This window comes from Seriola aureovittata, chromosome 3 (genome assembly GCF_021018895.1).
Source record: "Seriola aureovittata isolate HTS-2021-v1 ecotype China chromosome 3, ASM2101889v1, whole genome shotgun sequence".
Lineage (NCBI taxonomy): Eukaryota > Metazoa > Chordata > Actinopteri > Carangiformes > Carangidae > Seriola > Seriola aureovittata.
This window is the reverse complement of record NC_079366.1, coordinates 5,051,092-5,066,759: the sequence shown is the minus strand read 5'-3', so window position 1 is coordinate 5,066,759 and position 15,668 is coordinate 5,051,092. Positions and strand designations below refer to the sequence as shown.

The window sequence follows — 15,668 nt, the reverse complement described above, 5'->3', positions numbered from 1 at the left end:
TGAGCCTCCATCTTCATCTTACAAACACCTACGACCTCAGCCTCCACCTACAGCAGCTAACATCATCAGCCTCTGCAATGTTTAACATCAGCCTCCACCTCAGCCCCTCCCTGAACAGGGAAAGCCAGCAACAGCACCACCTTCCACCCAAATCCTCCAGAGGTCGATTGCAGCACCAGTCTGTGCCTACAGCCTCCACTCCACTTCCACCTGCAGCTGTTGCCTGTAAGATGACATTCAACCACAATTTAATAACAACTGTACCTTGTAACACACTTCAACAGGACACCTTGTATGTGCTGTTTTACTTGTTGTACTAATGTGGTGATGTTTGTCTTTGCTTTTCTCACAGTACCAGCCTCCAACTACAGTCTTTATCAGCCAGCCTCCACCTGCAGCCTCGTACATAAGAAAGCAAGCAACAGCTCCACCTTCCAACTACAGAGGGCCATTTGCAGCTACAGCCTCTCAATGAAAATGTCTCACATGATGATTTGACTTTTAACAACATTTATCGTACAATTGAACTGTGTTTTGACCTTTTGACCTTTCACAGTCCCTCAGTACCAGCAGCTCCACTCACAGCCTGAAGCCTCTTCTTACCAAACCCCACCTGCTCCTTCCACCCTCAGCCTCCACCTGCAACCTCCAACAGCACCGCCTCATCCTCCACCTGAAGTATGACATTAGATGACAGTTAGTAAGCTCACATTCAGTCACACGTGTCTCTTTAAAGCACAGTTTACAGGAAAACATAATATCTGGAGAATGTGGTTTTGTCTACAGGTTGTGCTGATCTTTGCTGCCTACAACTTTACTTTTCTCAGGACCTCAGTACCCACATCCAGCTGAAGAGCCTTTTGTAAACCAGCCTCTGCTCCAGCTGCCTCCTGCTCCTTCCAGTCTCATCCCCAGCCTCCACCTAAAGCCTCTGCAGGCCTGCTGCCCCTGTAGCCACTGCCTACAGCCTGTGGCAGTCACCCTAAGCCTCCACCTGCAGCTACTGCATGTAAACTAACATTAAGTGACAACAACAACTTTAAAATACATGTATGTAATTGTATTTTTTCACTTGGTTTCAGTGCAGCCACAAAATACACCTACATATTGTTTCTGCCCACAGCAGCTGAGCCCTCTGTATGCAAGTCCCGTTCACCAACTGCAGCCTCCGCCTCCACCTCTTCCTACCAGCTACAGCCACAGCCTCCACCTGCCTGACAGCTACCTGCCTCCTCAGCCACAGCAGCAATCCCCAGCCTCCACCTGCAGCTACTGCCTGTAAGTTGCAGCCTAAGGCCTTCCCTTTAAGGAGAAGAGCGAAATTCATTTGTGTAAGACAAAGGATAACAGACACACAAGGCAACATGAAAAAAGTCAAATAAAATAAACAAGTTAATGTAGGATAAAAGACGAAGTAGCAGAATAAAAGTTACAGCACAGCTACAGTGAAGCTAAAGACAGTAGCTTAATCCTTTATCTGATCTTTTAGGGCTTCAGTCTCAGCCACAGCCCCCATGTGCAGCTTCAGGATCAGCGTCACTATGCAGCAGCTATCACTATCTTTCACTGTTTAACCTCTCATGTTAATGATTTATTAAGAATTTCATTTCATTAAGATTAAATAATTTAAAGGTTTTACCTTTTTCCTAAAGGTTCTGTGACATGAATTGTTAACACTGATCAGGAATCAAGGACAATCTGTTCAACTACAGAATAAACAACATATTCATATACATGTGCTGCACAGCAACTGATCTGAGATGTTTCAGTCATGGTTTATCTCTGGCCAGACACTAAAAACAGGATGTAAATTTTGAAATGATTTTCAAAATGTATTTTCAAATAAAATTCTGCCATGTCTTCACAAAAGAAGAATTGAATCCTTTATAACCATTCACACTGTGGTCTTTGGCTTTGGAAAGATTTCAATGCCATGACAAGCACAAGCACAAGCACAAATAAAATCCCATTCACTTGGCAGCCAGTCTCAACCGCAGCTTCAACATCCAGCCACAGCCTTCACAATAAAAGCTCCAGCAGCACATGTCTGCAGCAGTTTCTGCCTGCAAACCATTGTCAGCCCGTCTCCACCTGCAGCCTTTTTTTTTTAAGAGGCCAGCTTCAGCCCCTGAACAGAGCTGCAACATTTAGTAAATTAACTAGTCAAAAGAAACTAGTTTGAATTATTTTAAGTCACTTTTTCAAGCAAAGACATTTGATGGCTCCAGGTTTTCAAATCTCAGACTTCACGGCTTTTCTTGCACTACATTAGTATTAATATTTTTGTGTTTTGGACTGTTTGTAAGACAAAAAGACATCTGTTGACATCACCTTGTGGTCTAGGATATTATTGATGGACGTTTTCAGTTTTCAGATGTTTTACAGACTAAATGATTAATCTGTGAATTAAAAAATACTAGACAATGGACATATATCTACTCCTGACTACTACTTCAGCCCCCACAGCTGCGACCAGCCCCAGTGTTTGATAATCATTTCCATCAGCCTTCACCTACAGCCCCGAGCTCTCGGCCCCGGCTTCAGTGTGAAGTCACATACACGCGTCAGTTCTGCAGCCTCAGCCTCAAACCAGCAATTCTTGTCCATCAGGAGCAGCCCCAGTGTCTACCTGCATCCCCCGGCAGCCAGTCAAATAATATTTAGCCTATCTAAACATCAACCTCCAGTGAATATCATTTAAAGCACACACTGCAGCAATCATCATCTTTTAAAGTTCAGTTTGGGACTTGATGGATTTACATTTCATATCCTCAGTCAGCCTTTGAGTTATGAAGGCTGAGGCTTTCACTGGACCTGCTCAAAGAGTAAATACTAATCACCAGCATGCAACAGAGTACAAAGCATTAATCACTGCAGCAGTGTTTTCATTGATATACTGTGAACCTTGGCTTGAAAACACCTATAGGGAACATGATTAAGGTTTACAGAGAATCCGGTCTTTATTGTAGACAAGAAAGCTGAGAATAGCCTTTTTATCTTCCTCGAAACTTTTGCTTTAGGGGGTTTCAGCTTCTAGTATCTATCTCTAAAACATTTCAAATCTTGTTGCACTTGATTTATGACAGTGGTAAGAGAGAAAGTTCCTGTATAATATGTATCCTTATGAGACATGAGAGCACAAGAGCAGAGGATTAATTCTCCATTACAGCTCTTGGGTCTCCAGTTTCCCTTCTTGAGAGGATTCACTGGTTGGTGCTGTTGGTGCTGGTGGAGGTTCACATGATAGCATAGCTTCCTCTCGTGAAACAGTCGCTTCCTCGAATCCATCCATCCATCCATCAGTGTCTGTTCTCTCTCGCTCTTTCTCTTGCCTTGTTGCAATCAATCCTTGGGAAAAGGACTTTTAGCCTTTTCCTGCCCCTGTCTTATTTGGCCTCCAGCTTCCAGGATCCAGCCCAGTTGATCATGTCACCTTGTTCCCTGCCTGACAGAATGGCGGATGAGGAGAAAAAGTAGACTAATCTTCTCTTTCCTCTCCCCTGTGTTAGCTATCAGCTATCCCAGGGTCCCCACCTCTATCACACCTAAGAGATTGGATTTATTTCCCCCCTGCAGTGGACACTGGGACCGGGAGGCGAGATGAACAAATTCAGTCGGATGTACCTGAGTTTCTTACACACCAGATTGCTCCTGCACTGTTAGTGCGGCAAGCCAAGAGGCTGAGGAGATGATTGCCGCACTGGCGAATGCACTGAGTGGGATATTTTCCTGCTCCATCCATCTGGTGTAGCATTTTCATGTTTTCTGATGAGCTGACAGCCCAAAGAAAGCTGTTAGTCATCTCAGCGCAGCATTGTCCTTTGTGCCCAAGACAGACTGTGTTGTGCTTGATTAAAGTCATTGAAGGCCTTAGAGCAAATCTCTTTGTTGACCACGAACAAACTAGTAAACATGTTGATTGTAGTCTCTCAATTAAAGGGCTCTCAGTAATGTCACGACCAACTGCCTGAGTGGGTCTATGCAGACTGGTGTTAGATTTTGACTCGGGGACAGATGGGACAGCTTTCTCTCTCTTTCAAAAACAAACCTTTAGCTCCTGCTGTTTGAGAAATGAGTGTGAAGCCTGACAGCAAAGGATGTTGGGGACAAATTACGTGTGAATACACTTTGTTCACTTGACTCATGCAGGTGCTGAGAAAACAAGGCTGTTGCACAGCAAACACCACCATGGTGTGGAAAAAGAACAAACACAACAAGTGGAATTGGGGAATTATGTACCCACTTTCAATTATTCATTCATTCATTCATTCATTCATTCATTTTTGTTTTGTTTTAAACACAGTATTTTTTTTGACAATGTGAGAAAAAATGTGTTCAATCTTTAGTGTTAATGAGAGTGACTATGAGACTTTGCTGTCCAGCTACGTCCACACTACTACGTTTTATTTTTAAAACTCATCTCTTCCCTTCTGCCATGTTTACTCCTGGCGTCCACACTGCTCTGGAGCGGTGAAAAACCAAGACTTTTGGAAATGCTGCTGGACCCTTTATATACAGTCTATGTGCTGGACCCATTTTAGTTTGAAAACTCCAGGGTTGCATTGTAGTTTGGAAAAGCAAAAACAGAGACCTTTGGAAACGATGATGTAGACATCCATGGTCGCTCCCTGATTGGGTCTAATCAGCCTCGATTACCAGTGGTGGATGTAACATGGAAAATGATTTACAAGCGTTACTGACCGTGTTGACTTTGCTAGCAACTGTTGTGCAGTTAAATTCTCCATTTTAACGCTTTGCTGTTCCTCATGCGTAGTATTTTGTGCAGCTAACTAACTTCAGAGTAGACAATCTGCTTCCTGTTTACAGCGGCTTGCACACGCTCAGTGCACTTGAATGGTCATGAATATATCCATTTTCAGGTGTGTTTAATGGACGGAGATTGTTTTTATTTTCAAATGCTGTGTTAAAATCAAAACGTAGCAGTGTGGGTGTGGCCTAGATGTCCCCTAAACACCTCACATTCATATCCATACAATTTACTGATGTTCCCTGAACACCCCCTATGCAGGCTGTGGAAGGGGCTGGCTACAGCACGCATCATCAGGGGCTCATTTAGCTGGGTTTAGGGGCAGCGACAGTGCACAATATAGTGTCTTAAAGGGAGATTTACGGGGGTGTATAGTTGTCGTCGCAAAATGTGCCAAAATGGAGGGCCATCAAGGGCCTCTTTTCTCCTTTGGGGCCCCAAACATTTGCCTGGTTTGTGTATCCTGGTGCCCTCCGACCACTTGTGGCATGGCAACAATCAAAATGCTGATATTATTTTATCCTCTGACAACATCTCATCTTTGTAGCAACTGAGTCACAAGTCTGAGAGCAGGTCTATGACTTAAACACAGCACAGGCTACTTTTACAACGCTCCCACATACAGTGAGGGTTTTAGAGCAGCTGCTCCCCTGCTATTTTTGATGGATGCAGCTTTCAGGTGAACTGGCTCAGGGTACAACACATCACACAGACAGGAGATGCTGCACACGTCTTCACTTGGCTATCAAAATAGCCATGGTCCATAGACTTGATACTGCTTTCCCATTACCTGTGGAAATAATGAAATAAACATGGAATACATATTCTATACAGTGCAAGATTACATAGATGTTTGATTTTGAATGATGTTTCCTTGATTTATTCTTCTAGTCACATTTCATAAAAAACTCGGATGCAGTTGACTACTTTTCATTGAAATTGACTGTAATAATATGTTTGTTTCATGCGCACAGTCTGGACATCAATCTTTTCAGAATCATTTTACATAAAATAACAGAAAGATAAAAAACAAAACATAAAAAGCAAAAGCCCCTTGATCAACTATTACGTCTGTTTTACATTTGACATTTTCTAAAACAAAAAAGTTTTAGCTTTATTGAATTCATTGTGTCACTTAGGTCAACATTTGTTGTACATAGATAAACAGACTTGAGAATTTTTATATTTACGGCACCTTCACTCCCTCCTGCAATGTAAATATTGATTTGAGTTTAAGATTCAGATTTAGGCCTCCATGAGGATATATCATGAGATCCTGGGATTAGCAAAATTAATATTTAATAATTCAATTAAACCCAGATAACAGCCAATAACAGGCTAAAAAGGCATATAAATATTGACCTCTTATGCTCAAGTTAATATGTTCCTAGACTACAGTATATTAATTCTACTGTGTCTCAGTTGTTTAAGCTATCAATTATTTAAAAGGTAGGTAAATCCGGGATACTTGTTTTAAACTCTGAATATGAGGAAATGTGAATATCAGTGTTTGTTTGAACGAACAAAAAGAGAAATAACAGATCAAGCCAAATATCTTGTAAAATACGGCACTATTTATTTTCATTGGTAATGGTAATGAGCGAACAAAACAGTCTGATACCTTCCTCAGATATTACAGATGTAACTTCTTATTTGAAGTGTCTGACTATGACAGCAAAATAAAAGTAAAAATATATTCAAGTTTTTTGTTCTATGATGCTCTTCTTCTTCTCTCAAGTTCTACTGCTGTTTGTGAGTCCTCAAAGTTTTTCATTGTTTCTTTAGTGGGAACATTAAGAATCAAAACAAAACAACATCAAAACAAAGTCACAATTCCATGAACACACATAAAATGAGCTTGTAACATTGTTTTTGTGGCTGTCAGAGAAGTGACACAATAACACAATACCACCACAAATAGCCTCAGAAATGACCATGAAGTTGAATCCACACATACATAGTATCAACATAAATTGCACAATACAGCCTCACAAAGCCCCACTGTTGCATAGCATTAGTGTAAGGGGTGTTCACATTATTGTGTCCAGCCCTTCTGTGAGGTACGTCAATGGTACAAGAGAATATAAAAATCGCTTTTACTACACTGGAAGTCACACACACAGTATATGGAAATATGAGCTTGATGTAGTTCAGAGGAGTGTTGTAGGCTCAGAAAAGCAGGGCTTATCGTGGAAAGCCTGGCTTGAGTGAAACTAAACTAGAATCAAACTCTTCTTCTTCTAGGTTGAAAAGTGAAGTAAGTGTGGCTTAATTGCCTATTGTGATTATCAAAACACTGCTCAGATGTGCATGATTTTCACTTATTTTCGACAAAATAATATGGTCAAAATGTAAATAGACATGCAAATTTTCAGTATGGTGATTGGAATATTCATAACATTTAAGGCTTTTCATGGGACTCAAAAAACCCAAACAAACAACAACAAAAAAACAAAACAAGGCAACCACAACGACAAATACATTTAAAAATTTCACAAACATTTAAATTGAAAGAAAATGGTAAACCTGGTCTTTTAGATTGACACTTGTGAATAAAAATACTCATTAATATCATTAGCTACATTCACAATAAAAACGATATTTGGAGTCCTTATTTTTCACATATTTCGCCAAAAACTTTAAATTTAAAATTACAACTATTGAAGAGATAAGTGAGTAACTCTGGTCCGTTGACATCAAAGAGAGATATAAAAACATATAAATATTTTTTGTTTTCCATGGAGCGTGTGCGTGTGCATGTGTGCGTGCGTGTGTGTGCGTGCGTGCGTGCGTGCGTGCGTGCGTGTGTGTGTGTGTGTGTGTGTGTTTACATTTTGGTGTGTGACAGCCACGAACAACGACGGTGACGTTTCACGACAGTCTCGCCGCCCCAATAGTGCATTCTGGGTCCAACCCAAGATGGCTGCGCCCTTGCAGAAGTGCTGAAGAAGTGCTTCTCCGGAGAAATTCTCGGGATTTTATGTGATTTCCGCCAAAACTATCCCACCAGATCAGCTCCTCGGGTCGCTGGTTTGTAGAAGAAGACCTGAGGACCCAGTCATCAATAAGTGTGGCCGGTGCTTCGTGTGGCTGTGGCAGACTGTCCGTGTGAAGATGGGCCTCGTCTCCAGCCCCTTCCCATAGCGAAGAGCCGTGGGGAGAGGAGCCGCAGATTCCCCTGCAAACACGCACCCGTCCAACTCGGATTTGACGGGTTTGACATACTGTACAGGCTGTGGACGCTGCCCTACAATTTTCTGACCAGGATTGTTTGTGCGACTGTGTCTGTCATCGTCCGGAGGCGGAGAGGTTCCCCAGCCCGGGTAGATAATCCCACAGCACCGAGGTCTGCAACTACACGCTCCACCGCCACTACCAGCGCCATTTGTGCACATCTGCTCTGTCTCAATTATCTCTGTGCTCAGGTTGTTTCGCAAGATACGCAGAGAAAGGCTTTAAATAGCACTCGCTTCTCATGTAGCCAGCCATGTAGACAGCTGGCTTTAGGGAGAGCTGTCAAATTAGCCGCGTTAGCTTGGCTAACAGTTAGCTTGCTGGCCGGTGTGTTTGTTAACTGTCGTGCCAGGTGCTCCATGTGAAGTCAGGACTGACACAGCCAGGCCGGGTTAACGTGACTACAGATGCACATAACCCATAGTTCCTCTCCTGTGGCCAGCTAGAGCCCCGTCATGACACCATCCAGGTGTTGCCTTCTGTCCGAGTGTAAAAACAACCTTAATACCACAGTAAGGAAAGTTAGGCAGCTAGACAGCTAACAGTAAAGCTGAGTCTGTGTTTGGTGCCAGTTGTTGCTCAGGCTTCATTCAAACAGGAGAGGTTTAAACATGACTCATAAACATCATCATCCCATGAAGTAACTTTTTTGATGAAGGTCATAAACTGTCATTTTTCCACAGCCAGTTGCAGTGAATGCATCACCACCTTGACATTAGTAGAAACGGTGTTAAGAATGGTTTCCACGGCAACAGTGCTCAGTTCCAAGAGAAAGAGTTGCTTGTGTGAAACATCACAGCTGCATGGAAAGCCCTTTAGGTGGAAGTTAGGTCATGACTTGTTTGACATTTTTTGATAATAATCACAATATGATACTAGACCTACTTTTTTGATACCTTCCTGTGAGGATCAAAAATTTTAAATCTAAGTGATGCAAGAACAAACAAGATTTCCATAGTAAATACAGCAGTCTGACTGTGTCTTGTCACTACTTGATATTTTTTGATTTTGTTACAGAGATATTTGTTGGTACCTTAAAAACACTGACTTGTGATACTCAGCCCTATTGTGTAGATGTTCTGTTTTTACTGCCTTATTTATGATTTTTGGCCCACCACCACATTTACGCATGATGATAGCGTGGCTGTTCAGACAGGTTGCATATATTACGAAATATCTTCCTCTTGCCTGATGGATGGAACTCCTGCCTTATGAGGAGAAAATTACTTCAGCTTGTTTCCTCCAAGTGATGTTTAAAAGAATCAGTGCAACTGAACTCAACTGTCATTTTAAGATTTCCCTTAAACATGCAGCACAGCAGTTAAGTAGTAACTCAAGTGGCTAATTTGAACCTGTTGATGTTAATTAGTATGGTTTCTTATCCTTTCGGAAATTCTCCTAGATAAATACAACCACAACAGAACAAAAGGCATTATAAAGACAGACATTCAACAACAAAGTGCTCCACAGCAGCATCACCAACAATCAGGAATTAGGTAAAACTAATGCAAGTGACACAATCCTCATATCTCGAGCATTTGTTTAACAGAGCAATGCTGGAAGAGATAAAGGACCTCTGGGCACAGGAAAGTCTGCAAATGTGGTACCCTCCACCTCTGAGCAGATGGTAACAACTTGTATTCACCATAGAGAGGGTGTGATACATCACGGAGAATTGCCTGCACTTACTTGTCATCCTTCACCCGCAGTGTTCCTAGACATATTAACAATCTTATTGAGTTTGTTTATATGAACTGCAGGCAGTGAGAAATACCAAGCGATAAAGCAGAAAGTTAGAATAAAAGAAAACCATTATATGTCTGTCCACTCCAAACTGTGGAAGCTTCTTTATGAAGGACAGTCGTTGTGATCCTTTCCTGTAAATTGAATCCCATAAAAGTTTTTCATCATTTACTGTCCCTCCATATTTATATTCATTTACACCTTTAATCCAGTCGCCATTAATAGCTATGTGCCGGTGTGTTCTTCTGCTCGCTCTGAAAGCAAGAATCGTTTCCTTAGTTTTCTTGGTATTAAGCTGAAGGAAACTAGCGTGACACCAATTAACAAATGCATCCATGATGCTTTGTTCCATCCTCAGTGAAACCAACAATCACTGTATCATCTGTAACTTCAACACTGAAAACAGGATGAGTTAGCCCTACATTCATCTGTGTAAAGAGTAAATAGCACTGGAGAAATGACACTCCTTTGTCGGGGCCCAGTGTTGGTAATAACAGGGGGAAGACATTGCAGCATTAACTCTGTCACACTGTGATCAATCAGTCAACAAGGTCTCCACCCATCTGATGATTCTTTTGTTTACTAACTGTAACACTATTAAAATCTACATGATGTGTGGTGTTATTTTCAGTCACAGAACTCCATCACATCTTTGTTACTAACACCAGCCTTCCCCCGCAGGGCCCTGATGAAAATGGACTCAGACTTGCTTCATTCACCGGCCTTGGGCCTGGCTGAGGAGGAGGAGGCCGACATGAATGACTGGAAGCTCCCCCTGGCCTTCATGAAGAAGCGGCACTCGGAAAAGATTGAGGGCTCCAAGGCCTTGGCACAGAGCTGGAGGATGAAGGACAGGGTAAGTTTACTGCTCATGTAATTCAGGAGGGTAGGGATGCTCCCTGTGCTGAGCTGTGCTTTGAGGTCATTTGGGCGGCTCCTCTTGTCTTGTCCGCAGCAAAGGATTTTATTCAGGCCGGCATCATACAGTAAAATGGTATTCTAACAGTCACCATGATACTTTACGAGATCATAGCTGTTTCCCTCTGTTTTCAGTCTTTATGTTAAGCTAAGCTAAGCTAGCTAGCTGCTGGCTGCTGTCTATAGCTTCATATTTGCAGTGTAGACATGAGAGTGATATCAATCTTATCATCTATTTTGTCATCATTTCCTAAACTACAACTTTAACTTTAATCTCCTACCAAAATGTGTCTGGTGGATGGCTTGTATTGTTACCTCCAGGAAGACCTAGGAGGTTATGGTTTTACCTGTTTGTTGGGTTGTTGGTTTGTTTGTCAGCTTGTTTATGCAAAAAGTACTGAGCTGATTTACACCAAACCTGCTGGAGAATTGAACATTGGCGAGGGAAGAATCCACAGAATTTTGAGGCAGATCTGAATAATTTCCTATGAATTTGAACGTAGGTGCTCAGTAGCTGTGGCACCAGAATGGCAAGATGACAGAGGTCGTCCGTTGTTGTACTTGGCTGTCATTGGTGCATTAAAGGAAAAGGCGGTGTTTGGGATTGGTCATTTAGCCATCAACCGGTTCTTAAAATTTCAGTTCATTAAAGAGACAAATCCAATGCACCAATGCTACACACTGTGCTTTGAGAGGACATCAGTCTTTAAACAGCCAGGACACAGCAGCAAATCACTGGCCACCCTCGTCTTTATTATAGTGCCAATTCATTTCATGCTGCTGGAGGCTACCCATGCTATGCTTTGACAGGAGAACCCTAAAGCTTTCCCTCATGAACGGCCACGGTGTGTGTCAGCTCTCGTAAAGCTGTCGTTTGATCCACTGCAGTGTTGCCAACCTGGTTACTTCATTGCCTCGTGGCTACAGAGCAGTACGGCTATAATGATGGCAAATGCCATGTAGTCATACATAACCCTCACAAACTCTGCCCCAAATGAAAATTCAACACCTCGCTGCTGTTAGGACATCAGTGGAATTACACCACAGCGACTGTGTCAGGCTTCAGGGAAACGTTGAATAAGAAGGCGTCATTAAGTGTGAGGCTGCTATTGATTTAAAAGAGGTGAGAGGGGCTGGCTGGAATGGGCGTTGCTGTCAGAAAGTCATGCTAAATTGGCTGTGTAACATTTCATTTTTCATCACTTAAGCATTTTCAGGCCGTAGACCCTCATTTGTACACTTGTATGAAGAATGTGTCCTTTCACATTTGTGGTTCAGAGAGCTGCAGCTAAAGAGAGCTCACTGTGTTTTGAATGGTTTGGTGTCAAATCTATCTTTTAAGATTGCAGTAGCTGAAAAAGGATGGATTTAAGTTGTGTTTTTCTGTAGCTTCATGCATTTCTTTTCAATTGTTCGTGGGTGATCACTTGCCTTGTAATTGTTTTGGCTGATTTAAGCTGGCGGACAGGATCTGTAGCAGTTCTGATATCGAGCGAGTCGGTATGAGAAGAGTTAAGCCTGGTGAGAGAAGCGTGCAGCGTGAGGCTCAGAGTGGGCTGTAAATGATGTTCTGCACTGTGGGAAATCAGAGGTCTTGCTCTTGGAGAGAGAGACACACACACACACACACACACACACACACACACACACACACACACACACACACACACACACACACACACACACACACTCTCTCTCTCTCTCAGTATGAAGACAGGAGGAGAGGGGGAGGCTGTACAATTACAAGGCCCATTGGTCAAAATGGTGTGTTTATCCCCCTGTTGGGCCAATGACAGATATCGAGTTGTGTGTGTATCTCACTCTGTGTGCAGCATGATTGTGTGTACGCTAGCTGCACCTGCCACGTGGAATCATGATAACAGTGCTCAGACCTACTGTGTGAAAGCCTTTCAGTACAGTTAAGTCCAAGGTCTGGAGCAACTAGATGAGTTAATGTTAAGTTTGTGAAAAGTTGCCCAATTTTTAACCTTGTTGTCATGTCAATATGATGTTTTTTATATAATACAAGACATATCATGAGCAAAATAAACAGTCAACACCATGACTGAATATTTTCACCTTGGAACTGCAGTGAACCAATGACAGTCTCATAAAAACCTATTCAAACAGCCAGGGATTCATACATCACAAACCTGCGGAACCAATCCCGTCAACTTGTGGGGATAGGGGAAACCTTGTCAGTACAGAGAGACAGAGTTAGCATTAGCACAACCACTAACAGTGTGTCAGTTACTGCCAATTACAAGCTAAAAAACAACATAAACAAATAATAATGCTAACTATGCTGACAGTTCTGATACGTCTGCTAGCTGCCGATTCTCTCAACAGACTCCTCATCTGAGTCTGGGTCTGACTGAGGCTCGAACATGTTGCTGAGTCTCTCTGATGTTTCCTCCTCTAACCATCTTGATACTCTCTGCTCTTTCACCTCACAACATGGAGCAAGCAGCAGTAGTGGGTGAGGCCTGATCCAGAATTTCTCAATAAGGAAGAGTAGATGCCTCTAGCCCCAGTTTTCCATGTTTTTACACTTTTGATGTGTGAAAACCATGTTAAACAAAATATTAATCGTAGCGGAGTATTTTTTTCTTAGTTCAAAACAGGAGAGGAACTGTAATGGTCTTGGACTAATTTCTGACGTTAATGTTAAAATCGGTAAAAGAAGGTAAGATCAAACGGTGCGGTTGGACCAGGTGGAAATATTGAATGAGTCGGATTAGGTTTTCATTGATTTCACATGAAATAGAGTCAAATTCATTTAATGAGCAGATGCCTGTTTTCTGGTTTATTTTCACTCTCACACTCGGGGAGAATGTAGTTCATGACACCTGTGTTGGTAATGAACAAACTTGAACCTCGACCTGAGGAGATAAGTGATTGCAGCGCAGGCTTAGACCATCATTGATCCATAGGTGGTTCACTTGTTCTTAGCCTGAAAGCTCACAAACACCACCTGGAATAATCATAGTTTGTAACAAAGTCAAAAGCTGGAACAGAAATAACAGTAACCTTGTCTATGTAGCCTGTATCAATAATGATAATGTATTATACTGCCGATACCTGCATAATGCATTATAAACATACACTGTAGGACTGCGTCATTGATTCTTGTGTTATGACTGAGAGGTTGGGGTCTTTAGGGAGTCTGCGAGTTTTTGGAACCGGTGTGTTATGACCATTAATGGAGTTGTAGTGAAGGCACTTCCACACTGGCTTCATCCCTGTGTTGTGGGGCTGAAAGTCTCTTCCAACATGCTTGACGTCGTACAGTTTCATGGTGCCTTTTGACTGTTATTGTGCCATTTATTATGAGGGCTTACAGCAGCTCTAAAGATGCATTATGCACATTAGAAAAAACACAAAACAGTAGAAATAAGAATCATGGAACACGTTAAATCAACTTCCTCAGTCAGATGCTGTAACACAAGACTGTCAAAGCTTATTACTTCAGTTTTGTATATTCTGTAGATAAAAAATGTGTTTGTGGTTCAGATGTTGTTTCCGTTTTCTTTATGTTTACTTCAGTGGCGCATGTTTTTTGTAATTACAAATGAAATGAACAGATTAACGCCTGCTATCTTTAATTAGCGATTCGCCAGAGTGGGCAAGATCAGGCCTTTTTCACAACAGACATTTCAACTTGTCAAAGTAACACAAGCGCAGGTGTTAGTAATAAACAATAAGGCATGACAGTGTGACAGAGAGCCATCGTGCACAATACCATGACCTTGAAACTGGAGCAGCTAAACAGAATTCAGCCGTCAGTCATTTTATTATTTACACCTGTACTTTTTACACTGTGCCATCTTCAGTGGAAAAATCCTGTTTGTAGTTATGTATTTAAATAATGCCTGTTAGCTTTGGGCTTAATAAATGTGCCGTTTTATCATAAAGCACCAAACAGCATCAGGGCTTTAAACATTATTCTGAATAACAGATAACCTGTGTCAGAGCTGGGTGTGAGTTGACCTACCTCGCATGCACAGAAACTTTTTTTGTCTCCCCAGTTACTATTATACTTCACCATCCCCTGTGGAGCTGTAAGCTGCATGACGTCAGAGTGGCTTGATGCAAACATGATGCAAACTTTATGTGCAGCCCTTCCTAGTCTAACATTGTAGCCTCTTTAAAAACCCTGCCAGCGTCCTGTCTCCCTCTGATGCCCATTTGTCCCGGCACCATATCCTGTTAGACACAGAAATGCCGTCGTTGAGGCTTATTTTTAGGAGTCTGTGTGTACCGGAGCTGAGTTTGTTGAGCGTGAAGGTGGATCAGACTGATTTGCCTGCCAATAATAAATGGACAGGAATTGTGTGGAGACAAAGGGACAGTGTGGTGTATGTATAATAGACAAAAGGTCGGTGGTAAGACATACAATATGATTTGTGCTGCATTGGACCAACGTGCACTAAGGAAGGTCAGGGTACTCTGGGCTGGACTTTTTAAACACCATGTTTTTAGCATTTAAATCAAATGTAAGCAGGAGAGCATTTAACACATCTAAGTAAGGCAGGTGTGTAAGAGCAGGATGAATGGATCCAAAGTATCAATTACAAAATACCACTCACTGTTTAACTTGCAATAAACAATTTGTTTGCAAGGTTTCGGTGCTAGATCTTCGTCAGGCAAATGGTTTTTGACAATGAGGAGCCATCTGAAATAGGAGTGGCTGTAAACCGGCAACCAATCACATCAAACCACATGCAATAGAAAGTAACAACTAACTCACTATATACCAGTTTTTAGTATCATATGAAGGGATAAAGATTAGAAAGTCCCATGCAGTGACAAATAAGTGTACCCTTAAATTTTTCACCTTGAATAGGTAAATGACTATGAAATGAATGTTTCAGGTGCATAAACTACATACAGATCCTTTTCCAAATGTTATATGTTACATATGTAGATTAAACTGTAAGGATTTATACATGTTATGAAAAACAGCATCAATAAATTAGTAAGCCTAATAAATAAATAAGATCTC

The 15,668-nt window shown here is 41.8% G+C and overlaps 1 protein-coding gene and 1 long non-coding RNA gene across 4 annotated transcripts in view; both read left to right on the top strand.

Moving 5' to 3' along the window:
• The first annotated feature begins 391 nt into the window (after positions 1-391).
• On the top strand, positions 392-1,540 carry LOC130166953 (uncharacterized). The gene is made up of 3 exons (XR_008827214.1): positions 392-678; positions 828-1,009; positions 1,124-1,540. It is a non-coding gene; the product is annotated as an uncharacterized LOC130166953 (long non-coding RNA).
• Positions 1,541-6,339: 4,799 nt separating this feature from the next.
• Positions 6,340-15,668, top strand: part of rptor (regulatory associated protein of MTOR, complex 1) — a 183,136-nt gene continuing 173,807 nt past the window's right edge. For all 3 annotated transcript variants that reach the window (XM_056371167.1, XM_056371166.1, XM_056371165.1), the window contains exons 1-2: positions 6,340-8,114; positions 10,427-10,601. In XM_056371167.1, the coding sequence (XP_056227142.1) occupies positions 10,434-10,601 (168 nt within the window). In that variant the 5' untranslated portion in view covers positions 6,340-8,114; positions 10,427-10,433. The remainder of the gene's footprint in view (positions 8,115-10,426; positions 10,602-15,668) is intronic.